The sequence below is a fragment of the Pongo abelii genome, chromosome 13 (assembly GCF_028885655.2).
Source record: "Pongo abelii isolate AG06213 chromosome 13, NHGRI_mPonAbe1-v2.0_pri, whole genome shotgun sequence".
In the NCBI taxonomy this organism is placed as follows: domain Eukaryota; kingdom Metazoa; phylum Chordata; class Mammalia; order Primates; family Hominidae; genus Pongo; species Pongo abelii.
The window spans coordinates 23,589,563-23,612,095 of record NC_071998.2 but is presented as its reverse complement, the minus strand read 5'-3'; the positions used below and the strand labels follow the sequence as shown (position 1 = coordinate 23,612,095).

The 22,533-nt window shown below is 45.5% G+C and overlaps 1 protein-coding gene across 3 annotated transcripts in view; it reads right to left on the bottom strand.

Moving 5' to 3' along the window:
• Positions 1-22,533, bottom strand: part of KIF24 (kinesin family member 24) — a 91,875-nt gene that overhangs the window by 15,846 nt on the left and 53,496 nt on the right. Inside the window, exons 7-13 of one of the 3 annotated variants that reach the window (XM_024251975.3) lie at positions 19,342-19,463; positions 16,806-16,911; positions 10,626-10,697; positions 7,135-7,244; positions 3,202-5,448; positions 2,542-2,635; positions 2-1,990 (exon numbers count right to left, since the gene is read on the bottom strand). In XM_024251975.3, coding sequence (XP_024107743.3) covers positions 1,850-1,990; positions 2,542-2,635; positions 3,202-5,448; positions 7,135-7,244; positions 10,626-10,697; positions 16,806-16,911; positions 19,342-19,463 — 2,892 coding nt within the window. In that variant the 3' untranslated portion in view covers positions 2-1,849. Of the gene's footprint in view, position 1; positions 1,991-2,541; positions 2,636-3,201; positions 5,449-7,134; positions 7,245-10,625; positions 10,698-16,805; positions 16,912-19,341; positions 19,464-22,533 lie in introns of those variants that run through there. The other 2 variants (XM_054521020.2, XM_024251976.3) reach the window with 2 other exon arrangements.

Genomic DNA, 22,533 nt, shown 5'->3' with positions numbered 1-22,533 from the left:
GTCTTGGTGTGATAACTTCTTTATTACCAAGGCTGTTTTGTCGGAGTGGGGGGGCCATGTGGTATATAAAGAGATTTCTTGCTTAGATTTGCTAGGGATCGAGTAGGACCTAACCGTTTTCTGTTTCGGAGCTTTCTTCCCACTTCAGACCTGTCCTCGTTTTTGGTTTGCAAAGGCAAGCCTAGACTGAGTCTTTTAAACCTGACCCAGCTCCGTCTGTGGACCAAGGACGTAGGCCTTCCTGACTGTGGAGCTGGGATAGGCTGGGCCTTCAGGGGGATCACCCAGTAAAAGAGGAAGAAGCCCTTTTACTGTGAGCAGCAGGCATTTATGCATCATTTGCCACAAGCAGAGGACGGGATTTAAACTGTTTCACCAGCTCTCAGTGGTGCTGTTGTATATGGATAGAACAGGGTTCATTCCTAAAGTAAGTTTTTGTCCTTGACCTTAATACTGTGCCTTTGTCCCACTTGAGCTTTTGGCTACACTGGGTCTTTTAAGGTTTTTAGTGATCATGTGAGGAGGGGCCGCAGTGCCCTGCGGCCGGGAAGCACCAATAAGGATGCCCCCTGGCGGTCAGATGAGGCACTGTCAGGCTGACAAAGGGTGACTGGACCAGGCTGCTAGTGTCTCAAGAGAGCCATTTAACCCTTTTCTTGGCCTTTTAATTAAGCCCTCCTTTTAAAACCGTAAAAAGTTATCCTTTATCTGAAGGAAATAAAAGCTCACATAGTAATGGGCGTTCGGGCCAAGGCCGTGACTCATGAATCTCCATTTGACCCAGAGTGGCTTTAAAGTAATTGGCACCTGGAGGCTACTTTGTCTTCCCTGTCCTGAGCTGCTTCCTGCTAAAAAGATACACAGCAGGCAGAACTCAGCTGAAGGCTTGTGTGTGAATTCTGTTTCAGAGGCCTCAGACTGTTGAACAGAGCACTCTGTGCCACAGTTCCCAACACAGAGCCCTGAGAGGCAGGGTGGCTGGGCAGGGTGAACTGGATGAAGGCTGGGCTAGGAGATGGACTGTTCCACGAGGGGCTGGGTAGTGAGGTAGTGAGGTGTCCCACATAGGAGCCAGGAGCTGCCATGGAAGCATGAGTATCGGGCATTGTACAGAGGCCTTTCACCCGAGCAAAAGTCAGGAGGAAAACTGATGTGTCAAACAGGCACCCTCTTCTGCCTCAAAACTGGATTGCAGGAAGGGAAGGGAGCTGTAAGTATAAGGCCTGTCTCACATCTACTGCTGTTAGTGACACATCAAGTCAAGGTTTATGCTATTTACATTTTCAAAAACGCCTCTAAATCCCCAAATCAATCTCCAAGGGCTGATGGGGCAGAGCTCACCCCACCCCTGTCCCCCTAGCACCGATGTTTAAGTTTGGGCCAGTGTTTAGTCTTCTAAGTTAGGCACAGAATTCAGCTGGTGAAGCCTCTGGTCTCAGCATGTTGTCTTCTCTGTCTTGTGACCTCGTACCGCTAGGCTACCACTGACCACTCCATCCTCTGATCCCCAAACTTAGAAACATCTTCAGGGTTATTAGACCCAAATATATTCCCACAGGCAAGGGGTCAGTTAATCATATTCTCTAGGCCCAAGGGAAAGGCATTAGGTTCTTCAGCCTGGCCCACCCTTGGAGGCGCTCCTGTGCATGGAACTGAGGGACAGGGGCCCGGCCCTGAGGGAGAAGCTGGGACCTATCTGAGGCCACGTGGGGCTGGGGTGAGGCTAGCATAGGCAGGACCAGCGTGTGGGTTCTGGTGTGTACAGGGAGGACCTGGCAGAGGCTCCTCTAGCCCGAGAGCCCAGCACAGCCTCCTGCAGGGCCCCCACCATCTCGGCACAGGTCTGGCTCTAAGACGGCACTGTTCCCTCGGGGGCTGCGGTGGGCCCATGGCAGGTGAGATAGAGCTGCAGCTGGCTCCTCAGACTCTGGATACACTTGGATTTCAGAACCATGATTTCATCCAGCTGGGTCACAAAATCTTCAAAATCCTGAGAAGGAAACAAGGGACGAATACAGCTTTTGCTCTTGCTGGTGCTCTGCCAGATCTGCTTTTTGAGTCCCTCCTCTGGCAGGAAAGTTTCAGAACCCAGGCCACTCTTCCAGCGGGAAAACATGTAGGATAGTTGCTGTGGCACAGGGTGGGGCCTGCTGCTCTGCATTCGAGACACTCTCCAAGCAGAGGAGTATTTTGTAAGGCAGAAGGGTATTTGGTAGAAATACCTACGTGTGGTAGGCAGCAGACTGGTCACTGTTAGTCACAGGGAGGGGCCCTGACAAACCGCTAGGAAGGCAGAGCAGCTGAGGATAGAGGCTGGAAACATTTTAGCCTGGAAAAAGCGAGTGTTGCACCATCTCCCACCTGTACCTATACTCAAGATGTCTCAAAGGCGTGGCAAGAGGAGGTGTGAGGCCTCAGTCACGGTTAGTGTGTGCCAGGAGACCCTTTCCCCACACACAGCCACAGCAAACAAGGATGACCGTCAAATTAGCTGCAGGCTAATTCCCAACAGCATGTGAGTGTCCAGCTAGGGCTACTTACATTAGAAGCCAGCTGGCTCATCAGTGTCTCCTCCTTGAAGCCGAGCTCAGCCATTTCATCCAGCTGTTCCTGGTGTGCTCGGATGACCACCTGCCTGGGAACATCAGAGAGAACACTGTGATGTTCCTGGCCTCCCAGCCTCTCCTGGGTAGCTTTCTGGAGGTGATCTCATTTGTAAGCTGAGAGCTGCCTCTGCCGAAAATGGTCAAGGTTTTGACCAAGGCCAGCTTACCAACCAGCTCCCCGTCACCTGCTCTTTCTCAGGATTAGGTAAGGAATTACGGAGTACCAGCGAGATACAGGGAGGGAGACAGGGGCTTCCCAAGTTGTCCCCTGCCTCCCCAGCTGCACTGAGGGGCAGGGCTGGGTGCTGCTGCTCTTCCACAGGAGCTGCCCATTTCCCACAGCTTCCCTGCAGAAAGGCTCTCAAGGCTGACTGCAACTGGCATACTTGGCACAAGATGGAGCCTACTGCCTGGTCTGCTATCATTTCTACTTCCTGTGGAGGGCCCGGGAGCAAAGCAGAGGGTTGGAGCTAGAAGCAGACTAGCTCACCTGCGTACCCCTGCATGGCTTCTATTTGTCCATGACACAACAGTAAGCTGGAGTGGAGGGTGGGTGCCAAAGGGGCTCAAGTCTTAGGGAAAGTGTCCAACTTACTGTGCTTGCTCCAGGGTGGGCTGACGGAGTGTCCCTGCAGTCTTGGGAGAGCAGCTAGGAACCAAGGGAGAACTTGGCCTTGCTAAGCACCTTGAGATCGGCCTGGGTTTGAGCCATGTGACATTCTCACTGTTGCAGGGCAACTTGATGGGGTCTGTGGACAAACCAAACTCCTGCCAACCAAGCCTTGTAGGATGTTTTCTCTCCTGGGCCCAGAGCTGGTCAGCCACATCACTACTTCCTGTTCGTGGGGTGAGTGTAGGTCCAGAATGGGGTACCCCCATATGTATGGTGGTGAAGGGCTTTCCTGGGAAACCCCAGGAGCCATCCAGCCCCGTCTCCTCTGCATCAGCATCATACTGCTCACTACCCATGTGTTCGTGGGAGAAAAGTACAGTGTCTCTGCTCTGGCAGGCCTCTCCCAGGTCTGCCTCCCTGCTGGGCAGCTTGTCAGCTGGGTGCTGACGGATGGGTGATGGGGACAGAGCTGGAAGATCACCACCAGGCTTATTATCAGGGGGAGATGAGGACAGCCACAGGTGCCCAGTTGCTGAAGACACTGGCAACGCTGCCTCTTGATCACCAGATGGCACTGTGTGGCCCACAACTGGGCCCCCTGTGCTCTCTGCCACTAGACTGTGCGTAGCCCCATCCTGGACCAGCTGCTCCAAGGGAGGAGACCCTTCGTTGTCCGGGTTCTCCAGGAGGGACATGGTGAGGGGAGACATGAGTCCAGAAGCATATTCAGCATGCGTGCCTAACTGCCCCCTAGGGTCCTCTCCTGGGACAGGATGACTGTTTTTCACAGTGCTGGTCACCTGGATTGGGCCGTCTGCACTGACTTCTCTCAGAGGTGTGGTGACTGTGTCTCTTTGGTCTGGGGATCCAGGAACTGCAACGTGGGACAATGAGAAAGTGAAACCATCTTCCTCTGGGGATGGCAAGTTGCCCTCATTCTCCCCAGAAACCTCACTTTGGGAGGCATCCTGTCTGAGATCAAAGGAAGAGCCTCCACCTCTTTCCTGTCTATATATGAAATCTACCTGTGAACAGTGCAGCTTCTCTGCCAGGCTGTCTCTGGGAGAAGGCCCTGAGGAAGTAGAGTTATCTCTGCTCCAGTCCACGGGCCCCTTACTTGGGCTGCAGCTGTGATCAAGTGCTGCTCTTCTGTGGTTTATGGGGTCCCTGGAGTCCACCCAGCTTTTAGTTAGATCTTTCTTGTCACCTGTCCTGGGGCTAGAAAACAGACTCTGCTGTCTTTCTGCCACCTGCTTCTCAGGACCCTGTCCCCACATCTGGTGCAGGAAGAATGAGTCTTCCCTATTCTCCAGGGTGTTCCTTTGCTTTGTGGCCCTCTGACTAGAGATGTGTGAAAAAGAATCTTCACTGAAATCACTGTCATCAAGTTCCTCTACTTGGGCTCCATCATGGTTTTCAGAGTAAGAGTGGAACAGAGGGGGAGTCTCATTTGTGAGCTGACCCTCTGGGGGCCTGTACTGGCGTAAAGACCTTTTCAGTGGTTGGTATTTTAACTTCTGTTGGAGGAGAGGTGGCTGTTGGAACTGCTGGTGATAGAAACGCAGATGTTCCTCCCTCTCCTTCTGATGCGGCGGGATGTTTGTCCAAGCTTCAGACGCAGGCCTAGCAGGCGTGCCCCTCTGGCTGTCTTGACTGTACTCAGCCCTGTGGTGGGTGTTGCCAAAGGAGAGCTCAACTTGAGACACAAGCTGCTTCTGTACTGGCTGCACTGTCTGCACTTTCTTGCACTTGGTGGACAGCTTACCACGCACTAAGCCTTCTCCTGGGCCTGAGGCCCTGCTTTCCCACCCAAGGGCAGTTTTGTTGCCCATTCGATTTTTCTCAGAGCACAATGGTGCTGACTCTTCTGCCTTTTTTTTGGCCAAATGTCCAGAGCGCACAGTTCCTTTCACAGGGCTAGCATGAATGGCCCACTCTTGTGAAGGACTCCCTCTGGAGCCTCCCCTTTTACCAGAGACCTTAGGTGCAGAAGCAAAAGGAACGTTGGGTGGGTGGCTGGTCAGAGGATGGACCTTCCCTCTCGTGGAACCAGGGGCTGCCACTGTGAGTGACTGCTGAAGTCCCAGCTTGACTTTTTTGGGAGAACATTTGTCACCTGACAAAGCCCCAGGGGAGCTCTGAATTCGTTTTGGAGAGGAGTTTCCAGATGTCCGATTTCGACTGGTAACTGAAGTGCAACACTTAATGCCTTTCTTTAGTTCTTTGACCCTGTAAATAATCATTTTATGTTAAATGTGTATTTTCACATGTTCTGCAATTCCTTTTCTATAGCTTTCTGGGAAAACAAAAACCAAAGAAAAGTATCACAAGGATTGGGAGTTATTTCTTTATCTGGGATAGAATAAGAGGAAAAGGGAACATTCTGTTTCAGCATGAGATATCCCTCTGTACCTGAATGAAAAAGAGCAGTGTTGGCTGGTTGTAGTGGCTCACATCTGTAATCTCAGCACTTTGGGAGGTTGAGGCAGGAGGACTGTTTGAGCCCAGGAGTTCAAGACCAACCTGGGCAACAGAGCAAGACCTCATCTCTACTAGAAATAAAAAAATTAGCCAGACATGGTGATGCGTGTCTGTAGGCCCAGCTACTTGGGAGGCTGAGGCAGGGAATATTGCTTGAGCCCTGGAGTTCAAGGCTGCAGTGAGCCATGATCCCACTATTACACTCCAGCCTGGGTGACAGGGTGAGACTCTGTCTTTAAAAAACAAATGAGAAAGAACAGTGTCTTCTCTGAGGACATAAGCATGCACCCAACATTCCATGATCAGAAGAAGCGTTTTGGAAATCACCACAGCCCCATGTTAAGGGACAGGCCAGAGACGCCAGTCTCAGAAGTGCACTGTGTTTATGCAGGGCCCACACTGCTTCCTGGAGAGAAGCCAACTCAGGAGTTCGTGTCTACCACTTACCTGCAATTCCACAGAGTCCTCTTTTTCTGCAAACCACCCCCTTTCAGGCTTCTCTAGGAAGATGAGTTCCCTCAAACCTGCTGGGACCTCAGGAAGCAAAACCTCCAGAAATACACAGGCTTGTGCTCATTCCATTAAGGGAAAAATGACTTGTCTATTCCCAGGGTTTCTCAACCTTAGCACTATTGACATTTTGTACCAGATAATTATTTCTTGAAGGATGTTTAGCAGCATCCTTGGCCTCTGCTCACTAGATGCCAGTAGCACTTCTTCTCAGTCATGGCAATCAAAAATGTCTTACCTACTAGGAGAGCACATGTGACCACAGGGTGAGAGATGGAAGGGATCCCAGCAGATACCACAGTCACCCACAAAGAGGCCTGGCCAGGCAGTCAGAGTTGCTGGCTCTGACACCAACTCCTAGTGAGCCTTTGGAAAGATCCTACCCTTCTCTGGGCCTCAGTATATCCTCTAACATGTTTGGGTTGGGCCCTTCTGGACATAGATAGCTCTAAGTGAATCTGCCTTGAAAAGTAGTATGTCTTCTATCTCTTACAATTTGGGCTGAGGCCAGCAGGAAGAAAACATCACTGAGCCTTCCATCCATTAATATTTCACTTCCCACTAGCCATTTAAAAGCCACTGACAGAGTCAACTCCTGAACAAGGGAATGTGTCATTTTCCTCTTGTCATGCTTGCAAAGTGACAGGGCCTACCAGGTCACAGTCTTCAAATGACTAATTGCCAAGAACAAGGCTGTGGCGCTCAAGGTCAGATCCCTATGTGTGTGTGAGTGGGAGAGACGTGCATGCACTTGCACACACACGCGTGCACACATGCTCACACACACGCGTGCACACATGCTCACACACACGCGTGCTGCACAGGCTCACACACTCGCGTGCTGCACAGGCTCACACACACGCGTGCTGCACAGGCATGCACATGCACACTCACACACAACCTGCCATCTGGGAGCTGACTTACCGGTCAGCATAGCGCAAGGTGTTCAAAGTGTGTTCAGTGGCCACGTGGCTTGGTGAAATGTTGGCAATCATGCAGGTTTTGGCATTGCCGATGAAAGAGTCCTTCAGGACCTGTCCAAAACAGAAGGCAGGTCAAGAGTGAAGTCAATTAACAAAGTGCATACTGACTAATTACTAGGTGCAGGATGCTGGGCCATAGTTCCCTTCTGTCTACAAAAAGGTAATTAACATTAACAAAAGAAAACATACAAACGGCCAATAAACACAGAAAAAGGCACCCACACATCACCAATCCAAAAAATGCAAACAAACCATTAAAAAACCCAATATTTTTAACTCCATAAGATTAAGAGACTAATGACGCCATTCCTTGGTGAGGGTCCAGGGAAATGGGTACTCTTCTACGCTGGCATGTACCATGAACTGGACAAGCCTTCCAGAGGGCAGTTTGGCAATATGTATCAAAATGTAAAAAGAAGCCAGGTACGGTGGCACTCACCTGTCTATAGTCCCAGCTACTCAAAAGGCTGAGGCAGGAGGATCGCTTGAGCCCAGGAGTTCAAGACTAGCCTGGGCAACATAGCAAGAACCTGTCTCAAAAAAAGAAAAAAACAAAACAAAACAGGAAAAAGTATGTTTTGGTTTGGCAATCACATTTCTAGGACTTTATCCTAAGGAGATAATTGCTCAATTGACCAAAAAAAAGTATATATGATATTCATTACATTATTTATAATAGTAATATTTAGTAAAACTCTAGGTATCTATAAACAGGGAACAAACTAAATAATTATACACTGAATATAGTAAAACTATTAAAAATGATTATACCTGTACTTAGGAACACAGAAAGATATCTAAAGCTTATATCTTCGAGGGAAAAAGGTGTATGATTCCATAACTCCGTAAGCAGATCCATATGAGGCTATGCGGGCGGAGAGATGACTAGAAGGAAGTTCACTAATGTAGCAGTGTGTGGTTATCACTGAGGTCTCGGACTTTAAGTTATCTTTTACTTTCTTCTTTATACTTGTATGTACAATTGGAATTCTTATGTTTTAATTAAAAAGAAACACATTTTCTGGAAATGGGGAACTTGTCTTAAAAAATAACAGCTGGCCGGGTACGGTGGCTCATGCCTGTAATCCTAGCACTTTGGGAGGCCAAGGCGGGCAGATCACCTGAGGTCAGGAGTTCAAAACCAGCCTCGCTAACATGGTGAAACCCCGTCTCTATTAAAAATACAAAAGTTAGTGAGGCGTGGTGGCACACACCTGTAGTCCCAGATACTCCAGGGGCTTGCGGCAGGAGAATCGCTTGAACCCAGGAGGTGGAGGTTGCAGTGAGCCAAGATCACACCACTGCACTCTGGCCTGGGCGACAGAGCCAGACTCCCTCTCAAAAATAAATAAATAAATAAGTAAAAAACAACAGAGCCAACGCCAGAATCAGGACTAACCACCTATAAGTAGGTTCCTGGGTCCCTGGTTAAAATCATGTTTGAGAAGACCTAACCTACAGATCACCAACTGTGATGGGTAAGGAACTATGTTTTTACAGGTTCTGCCCACGTACTATGGAGCTGCTACTCTAGCTGCACAGAATAAAACTCTGCCCATGTGTGGGGCTGGCTTCATCCTGCAGCATACAAAAAAATCTTCTCCTAGACATCCCTCTACCTTGTCTGTCCTCCACTGTGCACAGGACACAAGGCGAAAAAGAACCCAGGACACCCACAACTGTCTTCACAGCTGTTTATACCTAGGTACACCCTCCCATGCCACTCTTCCGCAGCCATTATGAATGCTGATTTAACATCTACTGGAGTTTTCTGTTAATAAAGAGGCACACTTTCATGACAGAAAAACAAAACAAAACAAAAACCCTATTTGTTCCACTAAGAATAATCATAGTTAACATTTATGTAATTTTTTCGTGTAGTGTTTTTTTCCGTGTCGCACATTTTAAAAATGATAAAAACAGAAAGTGGTCATACAGTACATGATCTTTTAACATGAAAAGTTGCAGTTTCACCTTTATTCCCATTGTTACTTCCAAATAGATCCAATGCTGTTTCTTCTGCATCTTTTTAAACGTTTTTCCCTGTGTGGCTATGTTAATAGTAGAAATCACATAGGCATTCACATTATTACCTTGTTCTACAGCTTGCTTTTTTCACATCACAATAGATCTTGGTCATCTTTCCTATCAGTACATGTAGAAAATCTAGCTCATTCATTTTAACTGCCTGAAGCCATTATTTTTTTGTGCCGAAACACTGGTCTAAGTCTTAGAGCCAAGAAAGTATCAGGTAGCTACGCCACCCTATTCAATGCAAAGGCTTAGAGACTTCACTAATTCAACATTTTCTTTTCTTTTTTAAGATGAGGTCTTTTTTGGTCGCCCAGGCTGGAGTGCAGTGGTGTGATCACAATTCACTGCAGCCTCAACCTCCAGGGCTCGAGTAATCCTCCCACCTCAACCTCCCAAGTAGCTGGGACCATGGGACCACAGGCATGAGCCACCACACCCAGTTAATTTTTAAATTTTTTGCAGAGAGGTTGTTTGGGCTGGTCTGGAACTCCTGGGCTCAAGCGATCCTCTTGCCTCAGCTTCCCAAAGTGCTGGGATTACAGGCATAAGCCACTGTGCCCTGCCGAGAGTTACCACACACTGGAAATAAACAGAAAGGTGGTGACCAGAACAGCGCTGCTCTCCCCAAAGAACCCCTGCCGACCCATACTGAAGATATCTCTGCCTGAGTCTGCCCCTTCCTAAAGTCCTATGACAGGTTGAGTATCCCTTCTCCGAAATGTTTGGGAAGAAAAGTTGTTTTGGATTTCAGATTTTTTTTTTCAGATTTTGGAATATTTGCATTATCCTTCTGGTTGAACATCCCTAACCCAAAAATCTGAAATCCTTTGAGCATCATGGCACTCAAAAAGTTTTTAATTTTGGCCAGGCCTGGTGGCTTATGCCTGTAATCCCAGTACTTTGGAAGGCTGAGGCAGGCGGATCGTTTGAGCTCAGGAGTTCGAGGCCAGCCTAGGCAACATGGTGAAACCCTGTCTCTACCAAAAAAAAAAAAAATTATATATATATGGCCAGGCATGATGGCATGTGCCTGTAGTCCCAGCTACCTGGGAGGCTGAGGTGGGAGGATTGCTTGAGCCTGGGAGGCAGAGGCCACAGTGAGCCAAGATCACACCACTGCACTCCAGCCTGGGTGACAGAGTAAGACCCTGTCTCAAAAACAAGAACAAAAAGTTTTGATTTTTGAAGCATTTCAGATTTCAGTTTTTAGATTAATGATACTCAACTTGTAGACAGAGTTCCTGGAAGGAATTTCACTCCTCTCCTTCTCTTTTCCCCACTGTGCCCAGCCAGCATCATGTCTTACTGACAGTGGATGCTCGACTGAATGAACAAATACATGAAATAACGAAGAAATGAATGAATCAGAACAAACTCCAGGCTCACATTTAACTTTACCTGAGTTAGTTTGCTTTGCCTGAAGGGAGTATGGGTCTGTTCCTGGTCCAGTGCTCGGATACATTCCTTCAGCTGCAAAGTGGGAGAACAAGCACATCAAGTATCAAGTGCAAAGGGAGAGTAACAGACCTGATGCCGCTTCCACAGGAAGCTTGTTTTTCTTCAATAAACCACACTCAGACAATCCTCCAAAAGGAAGTCAAAATGGCCTATAGTTTCCATTCAACAAGAGAAACCAAGCTAGATTGGGAAACACCATCATGTGCTGCCTAGCTGAAGGCCTCCCAGCTTAGAGGCTGGGATTCTAGGACTGGCCCTGAGTTGACGGTGGGGAACAGACAGACGCTGGGACCTACCCTCAGGTCCCAGAGTTCAAGCTCATGTGGTGGTAGTTCTGGCTTGCTGGCTCCCTTTCTCTCCTCACATTCTTCCCAACTGTTGATGCACTTAAATAGACAAAATATCTATATCCACTTCCCTGCTCCCCGCTCACACCTGCATACCTGTTGGTGTAGATTCAAGCATAGATTCAGATATAAACTATCTGAATGGGGTAGGAGAAATTCTAGAGCCAGAGCTAGAAGGAAACTGAGAAATCACCTAGGCCTACCCCCTCATTTTATTTATTTTTTTCTTATTTATTTATTTTTTTTTTTGTAGAGATGGAGGTCTCTGTACATTGTTGCCCAGGCTGGTCTCAAACTCCTGGCTTCAAATGATCCTCCTGCCTCAGCCTCCCAGAGTGCCGGGATTACAGCCAGCACTTTGACCACACACAATTAAAAATGACCCTTCATTTAAAAATAGCAGGGTCTGTGGCCCAAAGGCAAAGGAATGTTACTTGCTCCTGGCTGTACTCCCTCAGTGAGAAGCGCTCACTGGACATGATGAGGACAGCAGAGATCTGGATATGTGGACCTCCAGGGGAAACACTCCCATCAGAAACAGTGGTGGGGGTCGTGAGGGGCAAGGTGAGGGAGGAGAGACCTTCTATTTCTGAGTGATGCATCTAGGCTAAAAGATAGTAAAAGAAAAGGAAAGGAGGTGGGTGCAGTGGCTCATGCCTGTAATCCCAGCACTTTGGGAGGCTGAGGCGGGCAGATTATTTGAGCTCAGGAGATCGAGACCAGCTTGGCCAACATGGTGAAACCCCGTCTCTACTAAAAATATAAAAAAAAAATTAGCCAGGCATGGTGGCACAAGCCTGTAATCCCAGTTACTCAGGAGGCTGAGAAAGGAGAAAAGCTTGAACCCAGGAAGCAGAGGTTGCAGTGAGCTGAGATCACGCCACTGTACTCCAGCCTGGGTGACAGAGCGAGACTCCGTCTCAAAAGAAAAAAAAAAAAGAGGGAAGAAGATGGAAGCAATCCCTTGGAATTGCCACCAAGAATAGGTAGTTTGCCTCCAGAGTGTGCTATGGCTGTCCTTAGCAGCAGCCACAGATGCCCGCAACTGCCCTACCTCTATCCAAGAAGCTGCAGGGTATGAACAGGTGTGAGGAAATTTCCTCTTTTATTAAAAATCTATCCAGTATTCCCCAACTTTAGCACTGAGAAGATTCTCCACTGAGAATGAACAAGTAATCAAACCCTGCTCCTCACAGACTCAAATTCAAGCATGGCCACCAATCCCTACAAGCTTTCTTTTTTTCTTTTTTTAAATAAAAAAAGTTTGGCTCCCTCTCTCACCCTCCCAACTTATCCCTCATGAGGTCTGGAAAGAATGTACCTAGCTGGAGACTTCACTTCTGATAAAAAATAAGTAAATAATGTGGAGCGGCACAAGGCAGCATATACAGCTGGAAAAAGGAATGAGGAAGAGCTCTATGTACAGTCATGGAGTGATCTTGAGGATGCCGTTAAGTGACAAAAGCGAAGTGCAAAACAGTGTTGAGAGTATGTTAGCATTTTTTCTAAGAAAAGGGGTGAGTGCAAACATATATATAGACAGACAGAAAAATGATTTTACAAGGGGAGGAAGGTAACAAGGTTGAGAGTACAGGGATGGAAACTATACTTTTTTGAATGTGGCTTATTTTACAATTTTTACTTTAAAACCGCATAATTTTTTTTGCTTTTTGCTGTTTGTTTGTTTAAGAGATGGGGTCTCACTTTGTTTCTCAGGCTGGAGTGCAGTAGCACAATCACAGCTCACTGCTGCCTTGAATACCTGGACTCAAGTGATCCTCTCACCTCAGCCTCCCAAGTAGCTTGGGTTACAGGTGCGCACCACCACACCCAGCTAATTTGTAAATGTTTTGTAAAGACAGGGGTCTCCCTATGATGCCCAGGCTGGTCTTGAACTCCTGGGCTCAAGTGATCCTCCTTCCTTGGCCTCCCAAAATGCTGAGATTACAGGTGTGAGCCACAGCTCCTGGCCTAAATGTTTTAACATAATTACAAAATAAGGTTAAATCAAAATAAATAAGGCAATTCTTAAAACCAAAACCAAACAAATGAACCTAACACTATGAAACTGGCAGGCTTAAACACACAGAGAAGAATTATTTCAGGTGATCTGACAGCATAATATTATGACTGTACATCCTTAGTGGGATACAACCCAATTAAAAAGAAAACTGCGATAAAAATCTTGAACTGAATTAATCATATTATAAATAATATTAGCATTATTTTGAAATACATATATATTAAAGTAGAGCAAATAAATGTTGTTAGGAACTAAGATTTCTAGCATAAGAGAAAAAAGAGACAAATATACATTTAAATAAATTAAATAAAAACCATGTAATTTTAATTTTATTTATTTTTTAAATATTATTATTCATTGGTTTTCTTCAGACGAGATAGTTTATTTTTTGAGACAGGGTCTTGCTTTGTTGCCGAGGCTGGAGTGCAGTGGTACAATCATGGCTCACTACAGCCTCAACCTCCTGGGCTCAAGCGATCCTCCCACCTCAGCCTCCCAAGTAGCTGTGACTACAGGCGTGTGCCACCACGCCCAGCTAGTTTTTAAGTTTTTTGCAGAGACAGGGTCTCATTATGTTGCTCAAGCTGGTCTCAAACTCCTGGGCTCGAGTGATCTGTCCACCTTGACCTCCCAAAGTGCTGGGATTATATGTGTGAGCCACTGGGCCTCGCCTGCAATCTTAAACTAATTTATTACTATAAATCCCACATATATTTTTCCTTTTCAAAACAAAAAATAACACCTTATTTATTAGCTCTGTCCACAGAAAAGGCCCAGAAGCAAGGGCTAACGCAGTAGTGATAAGCACCCCTAATACACAGACTGAAGTCTCTAAACACCATTTCCTTCTCAAAAAAACCAAGGCTCGACCGGGCACGGTGGCTCATGCCTGTAATCCCAGCACTTTGGGAGGCCGAAGTGGGCGAATCACGAGGTCAGGAGTTCAAGACCAGTGTAGCCAACATGGTGAAACCCTGTCTCTACTAAAAATACAAAAAATTAACTAAAAATACAAAAAATTAGCTGGTTGTGGTGGCAGGTGCCTGTAATCCCAGCTACTTGGGAGGCTGAGGCAGGAGAATCGCTTGAACCTAGCAGGTGGAGGTTGCAGTGAGCCAAGATTGTGCCACTGTACTCCTGCCTGGGCAACAGTGAGAGACTCCATCTCAGAAAAAAAAAAAAAAAAAAAAAAGAAAGAAAAAGAAACCAAGACTCATTGAAGAAATGGCTGATTTGAGGTCTGGAGAGGGAAAGGTATAAAATGAGCCTAGAACATAGGCTCTTGTCATATCAGAAAGCCAGGAAGCTATCAAGAACGAGTAGGGTTGTGTCAAAAAGACACAGGAACATTCTTGAAACAGCTCCTATTGGCTAAATATGTTGAATTTAAGCAGCAAAAAAAGATATAATGATTTCAATGAGTTTAATATAATAGAAAAAAGGTAAACAACAACAATAAAACAAACTCATATTATGTTTAGGTAACATGAACACCAACTCATTCTGAAAAGTGGTGAATAAATTAAAGAATCATCTTGCTTCCACTACAAACTGTATGTCAGGATAATCAGATAGTTGAGGGAAAATTATTCTTTTCAGCTAATACATACAGAAGGAATATTAGAATTAGAATATCACCATTCTGGAACTCTTAATAAAATAATAGACATAGATGAGATTCTTCAATGGCTGATAAAATTCTTAGGTTAAAAACGGCTGAATGGCATGTCCTTAACAGAGACTAAGGGGAAAAAAAAGTAAAAATAAATAAAATAAAATAAAAAATAAAGGCTGAAAGGAAACTTTATAATGGAGGAATTAGGCTGACAACACTTGAATCTCTTTTCAATCTTAAAATCACAAAGAGAGACAACCAGACATTCTCTATCTCCTAATGTATTGCTATAGAAAATCTAAGAACTACCTATGAATTGTTTTTGCCAAAAAATATAGAACCTAAATCTGATCACATCTCTAATTCAGGACTGTCCCAGTAGAAATACATGAGCCAAAAATGCAAAACACATATGTAATTCTAAATTTCTAATAGTCATATCTTTTTTAAAAAAGAAAAAGAAACAGATAAAATTAATGTTAATTATATATTTTATTTAACTCAATATATCCAAAATATTATTTCAGCATGTAGTCAATATGAAAAAAATAAATGAGATATTCTACAAGCTTTTTTGGTAATCAAAATCCAGTGTGTATTTTACACTTAGAGCATATCTTAATTCAGACCAGCCACATTTCAAGTGCTCAATTGCCACATGTGGCTGGTGGCTACCATAGTGAACAACACGGCTATAGAGCTTAGCCACCTGACAGGAAACATAAAGGATAATGAGTAACATGTTAAACATCAACACAAGGATGCAGGTGGCCAAGTACAGAATGTGGCAAATCTTACAGGACAAGTGACCCAGTTTTCTTCAACCAGTACACTGATATAGAAAAAATGAAAGAGGGAATAAGAACTCACATAGGATTTTATTTGCACCTTGATTTGAACAAGTTAACTATAAAAAGACACTTATGGGACAATTAGAGGAATTATAATACTTACTGGATAATAAAGAATTACTTCTTTAGGTATGATAATGGCATTATGGCCATATTAAAAAGTAAGAGTATCTCTTTGAGATACATTTAAAAAAAATGTTTTTTGAGATGGAGTCTTGCTCTGCTGTCGCCCAGGCTGGAGTGCAGTGGCATGATCTCGGCTCACTGCAACCTCCACCTCCTGGGTTCAAGAGATTTTCCTGCCACAGCCTCCCGAGTAGCTGGAGTTGTAACAGCCTGCCACTATGCCCAACTTATTTTTGGTATTTTTAGTAGACAAGGTTTCACCATGTTGGCCAGGCTGATCTACCTCAAGTGATCCACCTGCCTCGGCCTCCAAAAGTGTTGGGATTACAGGCGTGAGCCACCACGCCCAGCCGAGATATATACAATATTTATGGAATGAATGACATGATGACTAGGATTTTCTTTCTTTTTTTTTTTTTTTTTTTTTTTGAGACTGAGTCCCACTCTGTCACCCAGGCTGGGGTGCAATGGCACGGTCTCGGCTCACTGCAACCTCCGCCTCCTGGGTTCAAGCGGTTCTCCTGCCTCAGCCTCCTGAGTAGCTGGGATTACAGGCACTCGGCACCACGCCCAGCTAACTTTTGTTATTTTTAGAGACAGAGTTTCACCATGTTGGCCAGTCTCGTCTCGAACTCCTGACCTCAAATTATCCGCCTGTCTTGGCCTCCCAAAGTGCTGGGATTATAGGCATGAGCCACCGCTCCCAGCTGGATTTTCTTTAAAATAATCCAACCAGGGGGAGGGAAGGGGTTGCTTAGATTTTTCATATGTTGGTAACTGTTGAATCTGACAGGTATATGGGAGATCATTATACTATTTGTTCTACTTTTCTATGTTTGAAAAATTAATATAATTTTAAAGCTTGGGGAAAGAGAGAAAGCTTAGCGGAGTTAACCATTCAGCAACTGCAGAAATACTTCTGTTCCTAATTGGCATGGATTGACCAGGGGAAAAGAAGGCAAGGAGAGAAGAAAATAGTTGCCTAGAATTGTGAGAGTCTGTCTGGTCAGCCCTCTATCTCCAACCCTGGCATTCTATTATTACATAAGAACAGGGCAGTTGCTTTGCTGATTCCACCCCACATTCATCCACTCTGCCTGTATGTAATGGCCAGTCTTTCAAGAAGGATTTTTAGATTAAAGATTTTGAACAACTTACAGCCAGTAGACTCTGATTTATTTCTGCACCTTCCATCTTTGTCTGTCTATCTGAGTCCCTTGCATCTGCTGCTCTTTCACTGCCAGCCAAGTCAATAAAAGAGATCCTAGAGAAAAGACACAGCAGGAGGGACTTCTGTGAAGCTTTATTTTTTTTTATTTTTTTATTTTTTTTTGAGACGGAGTCTCACTCTGTAGCCCAGGCTGGAGTGCAGTGGCGCGATTTCGGCTCACTGCAACCTCCGCCTCCCGGGTTCATGCCATTCTCCTGCCTCAGCCTCCCGAGTAGCTGGGACTACAGGTGCCTGTCACCACACCCGGCTAATTTTTGGTATTTTTAGTAGAGACGGGGTTTCACCGTGTTAGCCAGGATGGTCTCGATCTCCTCACCTCGTGATCCGCCTGCCTTGGCCTCCCAAAGTGCTGGGATTACAGGCGTGAGCCACTGCGCCTGGCCAGAAGCTTTATTTTTATATCAGCCAGCATTCTGTGACCACTGGAAGAAATTAACATTGGCCCATCCTCTGGAAAGAAAAGACATTACTGAGCCGGGTGTGGTGGCTCACACCTATAAACCCAGCTACTTGGGAGGCTGAGGTGGAGTACTGCTTGAGGCCAGGAGTTCTAGAACAGCCTAAGCAACACAGCAAGACCCCATCTCTTAAAAAATTCTAAAAACTGGCTGGGCGTGGTGGCTCATGCCTGTAATCCCAGCACTTTGGGAAGCCGAGACGGGCAGATCACGAGGTCAAGAGATCAAGACCACCCTGGCCAACATGGTGAAACCCCGTCTCTACCAAAAATACAAAAATTAGCTGGGTATGGTGGTGCATGCCTGTAGTCCCAGCTACTCGGGAAGCTGAGGCAGGAGAATCACTTGAACCCAGGAGGCGGAGGTTGCAGTGAGCCAAGATCACGCCACTGCACTCCAGCCTGGTGACAGAGCGAGACTCCATCTCAAGAAAAAAAAAAAAATTGGCCGGGCACGGTGGCTCATGCCTGTAATCCCAGCACTTTGGGAGGCCGAAGTGGGCAGATCATGAGGTCAGGAGATTGAGACCATCCTGGCTAAAATGGTGAAACCCTGTCTCTACTAAAAATACAAAAAATTAGCCAGGCGTGGTGGTGGGCGCCTGTAGTCCCAGCTACTCGGGAGGCTGAGGCAGGAAAATGGCGTGAACCCGGGAGGCGGAGCTTGCAGTGAGCCGAGATTGAGCTACTGCACTCCAGCCTGGGCGATAGAGCGAGACTCCGTTTCAAAAAAGAAAAAAAATTGTAAAATTGTAAAAATTAGCTGGTAGGCTGAGTAGCTGGGACTACAGGTGTGGACCACCACACCTAGCTATTTTTTTTTTAAGAGATGGGGTGGATGTGAGTGCCATCTGGCTGCGACATCTGTCACCCCATTGATCGAACTCCTAGGCTCAAGAGATCCTCTCACCTTGCCCTCCCAAAGTGCTGAGATTACAGGTGTCAGCCACCATCAGCCTACCACTTAATTTTTACATTTTTTTTTTTTTGAGACGGAATCTCGCTCTGTTGCCAGACTCTTGAGCCTAGGAGTTCGAGACCAGCCTGCGCAAAATAGAGAGACCCTGTCTCAACCCTGGAGATCAATGGGGTGACAGATGTCGCAGCCAGATCTCCCTCACATCCACCCTGTCTCTTAAAAAAAAAAAATAGCTAGGTGTGGTGGTCCATACCTGTAGTCCCAGCTATCAGGAGGCTGAGGCAGGAGGACTGCTTGAGCCCAGGAGTTCCAGGCTGTAGTAAACTATGATCATGCCACTGCACTCCAGCCTGGGTGACAGAGCAAAGCCCTATCTTATAAACAAACAAACATGAGTGTCAGCTTTCCAAGAGTATCACAAGATTCTGATCTGTCAGTTAATGCTGGTACTGTCCACTCAAACATGTCTATTGGTTTTAATAATTTATGAGAAAGTATGACTAAAATTAATAAAACATTCTTCCCAAAAGGCTAAATGACCACAATGCTAATCACTTAAGTAACCACTTAGGTAATTACATAGAAACTTTTGTGGACAGCAATCCAGCAAAAAAAAAAAAAAAAAAAAAGAAAAGAAAAACACTCATTACTCAGAGGTGAAATAGGCTCATCCATCAGTGTGGCAGATTATTTGCTAAGAGAGCACCAGAGAAGCAATGAATGTATACAATTGTCTTATGGCTTCTTTCAAGAAGAATGGATTAATCTTCTCCCCCTACCTTTTTTGGCGTGTAAGCTCTCTGAGATGCATTCCCTACTGTTTCTCTGCTGAAACTGTGTTTCATGTTAGAAGCAATCAATGTCCCTTTTAATAACTTAGGGTTGACCAACAATAGGTCATTACTTCATGGTTAATCAACTGATGACACTTTAGTACAATGATTTATTTCAGGGCTAACAACTCTACTCTGTATCCCTGCAATGAAGAACTCCATGGTGGCAGGGTATCCTGTTGTTGAGAAAACATACTTCAAAGTCACATTAAAGGAAAGGCAGACAATGTAACTCCCTGATATTTCCAGCTCACCTGCCAAATGTCCTCTTGGCTGAATCTTTGATCTGAATTTGGATGATGGCATGGGAACGGGAGGAGTCTGCATTAACTCCAGTGGCCCCAGTGCTGCGCTCCTTGCTGCCCTTTAAGATCACCTGAAAATAAAATCCACAGGATGACTTCCCCAAGGAGTAAACAAAAGCCTCTGGCTACTAAGAGTTGGCTAAGAGCAGTAGACAGCAGACATATAATTGTGTCAGTGCACTGCAGTTTTTTCTGTCCAGGTGGAAAACTGCTCAAACACTAAATTATACCTAGTTAGTACCCAATGACAATGAAAACAATGTGAAATACTAATCCTGTGGAAGAACATTCCATAGCTCAAGAGCTAATTTACTTCTTGATCTCATATACTCTTTTTAGTATCTTTGATGGATTTAGCCTAACTAAAATCCCTAGGGCATAACTTGGCTCCAAATCAAGGTCTCATAATACCCATCTATCTTAGTAACTGAGGCAAAGGACATAAATGTGCATTATAGCATGACTAATCACATCCACCTGTTCTACCAGGAGGCAGTCATAAAGGAGGCCAGGCCCGATGTAGAAATATGGAAGTGATGAGTTACTGTAATTACCATGAGCCCATGATTTCCCTTGAGACTAATCCTCACTCACCCTAGACTGGGAGTAAAGACTAACAGGAGTCCTTCCGGCCATCATGGAACGGGGCAGGGGAGGTGAAGCATCAGGATTGGCCTGCAGCCACTGAAAACACAGCCATTTAAGAACATGCTGCCCTTATTTTGGACAGGGGTATGAGTGTTAGTTACTGAGAATAAAAAAGGCAAAACAAATTTTTTTTGAAATAGGGGCTTACTCTGTTACCCAGGCTGGAGTGCAGTGGTATGATCATAGCTCACTGCAGCCATGACTTCCTGGGTTTGACAGGTACTCCCGGCTCAGCCTCCTGAGTAGCTGGGATTATAGGTGTGCACCGCCACACCTGGCTAATTTTTAAAATTTTTTGTAGAGACATGGTCTTACTATGTTGCCCAGGCTGGTCTTGAACTCCTGAGCTCAAGCAGTCCTCTCTCCTCAGTCCCTCAAAGTGGTAGGATTACGGGCATGAGCCACCACACCCAGCCACAAAGAACTTTAAAAACATTATTTGGGCCGGGCATGGTGGCTCACACCTGTAATCCCAGCTTCTCAGAAGGCTGAGGCAGGAGGATCATTTGAGCCCAGGAGGTTGAGGCTGCAGTGAGCCGTGATTACAGAGCAAGACCCTGTCTCAAAAAAATAAATAAATAAAAATTTAAAAATAAAGATTTAAAACTGTATTCACTTTTAAAGCCAGTAAAAGAAAAGGGGGTAGCAGTGGACAATGTATTTTTTCTTTTTTTTTCTAATAAAAAAACAGAGATGGGGTCTTGCTATGCTGCCCAGGCTGATTTTGAAGTCCTGGGCTCAAGCAATCTTCCCACCTCGGCCTCCCAAAATGCTGGGATTACAGGTGTGATATATTTCAATGAAATTTTAGAATGTGGAAAGATAATGAAGGGATGGTAATTGCCAGCAATGAAGTTATAAACTAAGTAAGTAAGTAGGAAAGGTGGGAGTCAGTCTATCAGCCCATTAGGACCCCTAAGAGGGGCTCAGACTCTGGAAGCACCAGGTACTGTTGGGATAAGGCAAAGATACACACTGTCAGTGATCAGAGCAGTAAAGCCCTTAGTGAAACAGTCCCCATTCATCCCCACCCTGTGCAGGAGGCAGAAGGTATAGTCTCCAGAAAATGGGAACCAGAGACCACAGAGGACTAAGCACCAGGCACCGTGTGGGGCAGAGTGAAGTCAAAGAACTTAAACAAGGATTAAGTAAAAGCAACACACCAGCGTTCCCCAACATCAGTCCTCAGCCAGAATTCTCTGGAGAAACCCTCACTCCCAAGCCCTTCACATGTTTACATTTTGGGGACTTCCCCGGCAAAGCCAATTAACTTTCAACCTATAGTGAAGCTTAATGATCAGCAAGCACACCTCCGACACACAAACTTTGTGACTGTTATTTTTTTAGTGCCTCATACTTAAACGTGAATAGAAAGCCAAAGCCACTAGCATGAAAACACCAAACCAAAAGAGGGAATAGACAAAGCACTTGGAAATTTAAAATATGATAAAGTAAAAATTGTATTTAAAAGGTAGTAAGATTTAGGCTGGGCATGGTGGCTCATGCCTGTAATCCCAATGCTTTGGGAGGCTGAGGCAGGAGGATCACTTGAGCCCAGGAGTTCAAGACCAGCCTGGGCAAATAGTGAGACCCCCCCCAACTCTAAAAAAATTAGCTAGGTGCAGTGGTGCACACCTGTAGTCCCGGACAGCAGGCTGAGGCAGTAAGCTGCACTCCCGCCTAGGGGACAAAAATCCCATCTCTTAAAAAATAATCACCTACTATCAAGTTCAGGGGGAAAAATAAATTAAATAAAATAAAAGGTTGTAAGTTTTAGGTTTTTTGTTTGTTTGTTTGTTTTGGAGTTGTAAGTTAAGGATATGTCCCAGGAAATAAAACATAAACAAGATCTGCACTCTCATGTTTGTTGCAGCCCTGTTCACAATAGCCAAGATTTGGAAGCAACCTAAGTGTTCAAGAGATGAATGGATAAAGAAAATGTGGTGCTCGTACACAATGGAGTACCCATTCAGCCATGAAAAAGAATGAGATCCTGTCATTTGCAACAACATGGATGGAACCGGAGATCATTATGTTAAGTGAAATAAGCCAGGCACAGAAAGACAAACATCACATGTTCTCACTTATGTGTGTGTGATCTAAAAATCAAAGCAATTGAACCCATGGACATAGATACTAGAAGGATGGTTACCACAGAGGCTGGGAAGGGTAGTGGGGATGTGGGGGTGGTTAATAGGTACACAAAGAAATAATGAATAAGACCTACTATTTGACAATATAACAGGGTGATTATAGTCAACAATATTTTATTGGCTGGGCATGGTGGCTTACACCTGTAATCCCAGCACTTTGGGAGGCTAAGGCAGGTGGATCACTTTAGTGCAGGCCTTTGATACCAGCCTGGCCAACACGGTGAAACCCCATCTCTACTAAAAATACAAAAATTAGCCAGGTGTGGTGACGCACACTTGTAGTCCCAGCTACTCAGGAGGCTGAGGCACGAGAATTGCTTGAACCCGGGAGGTGGAGTTG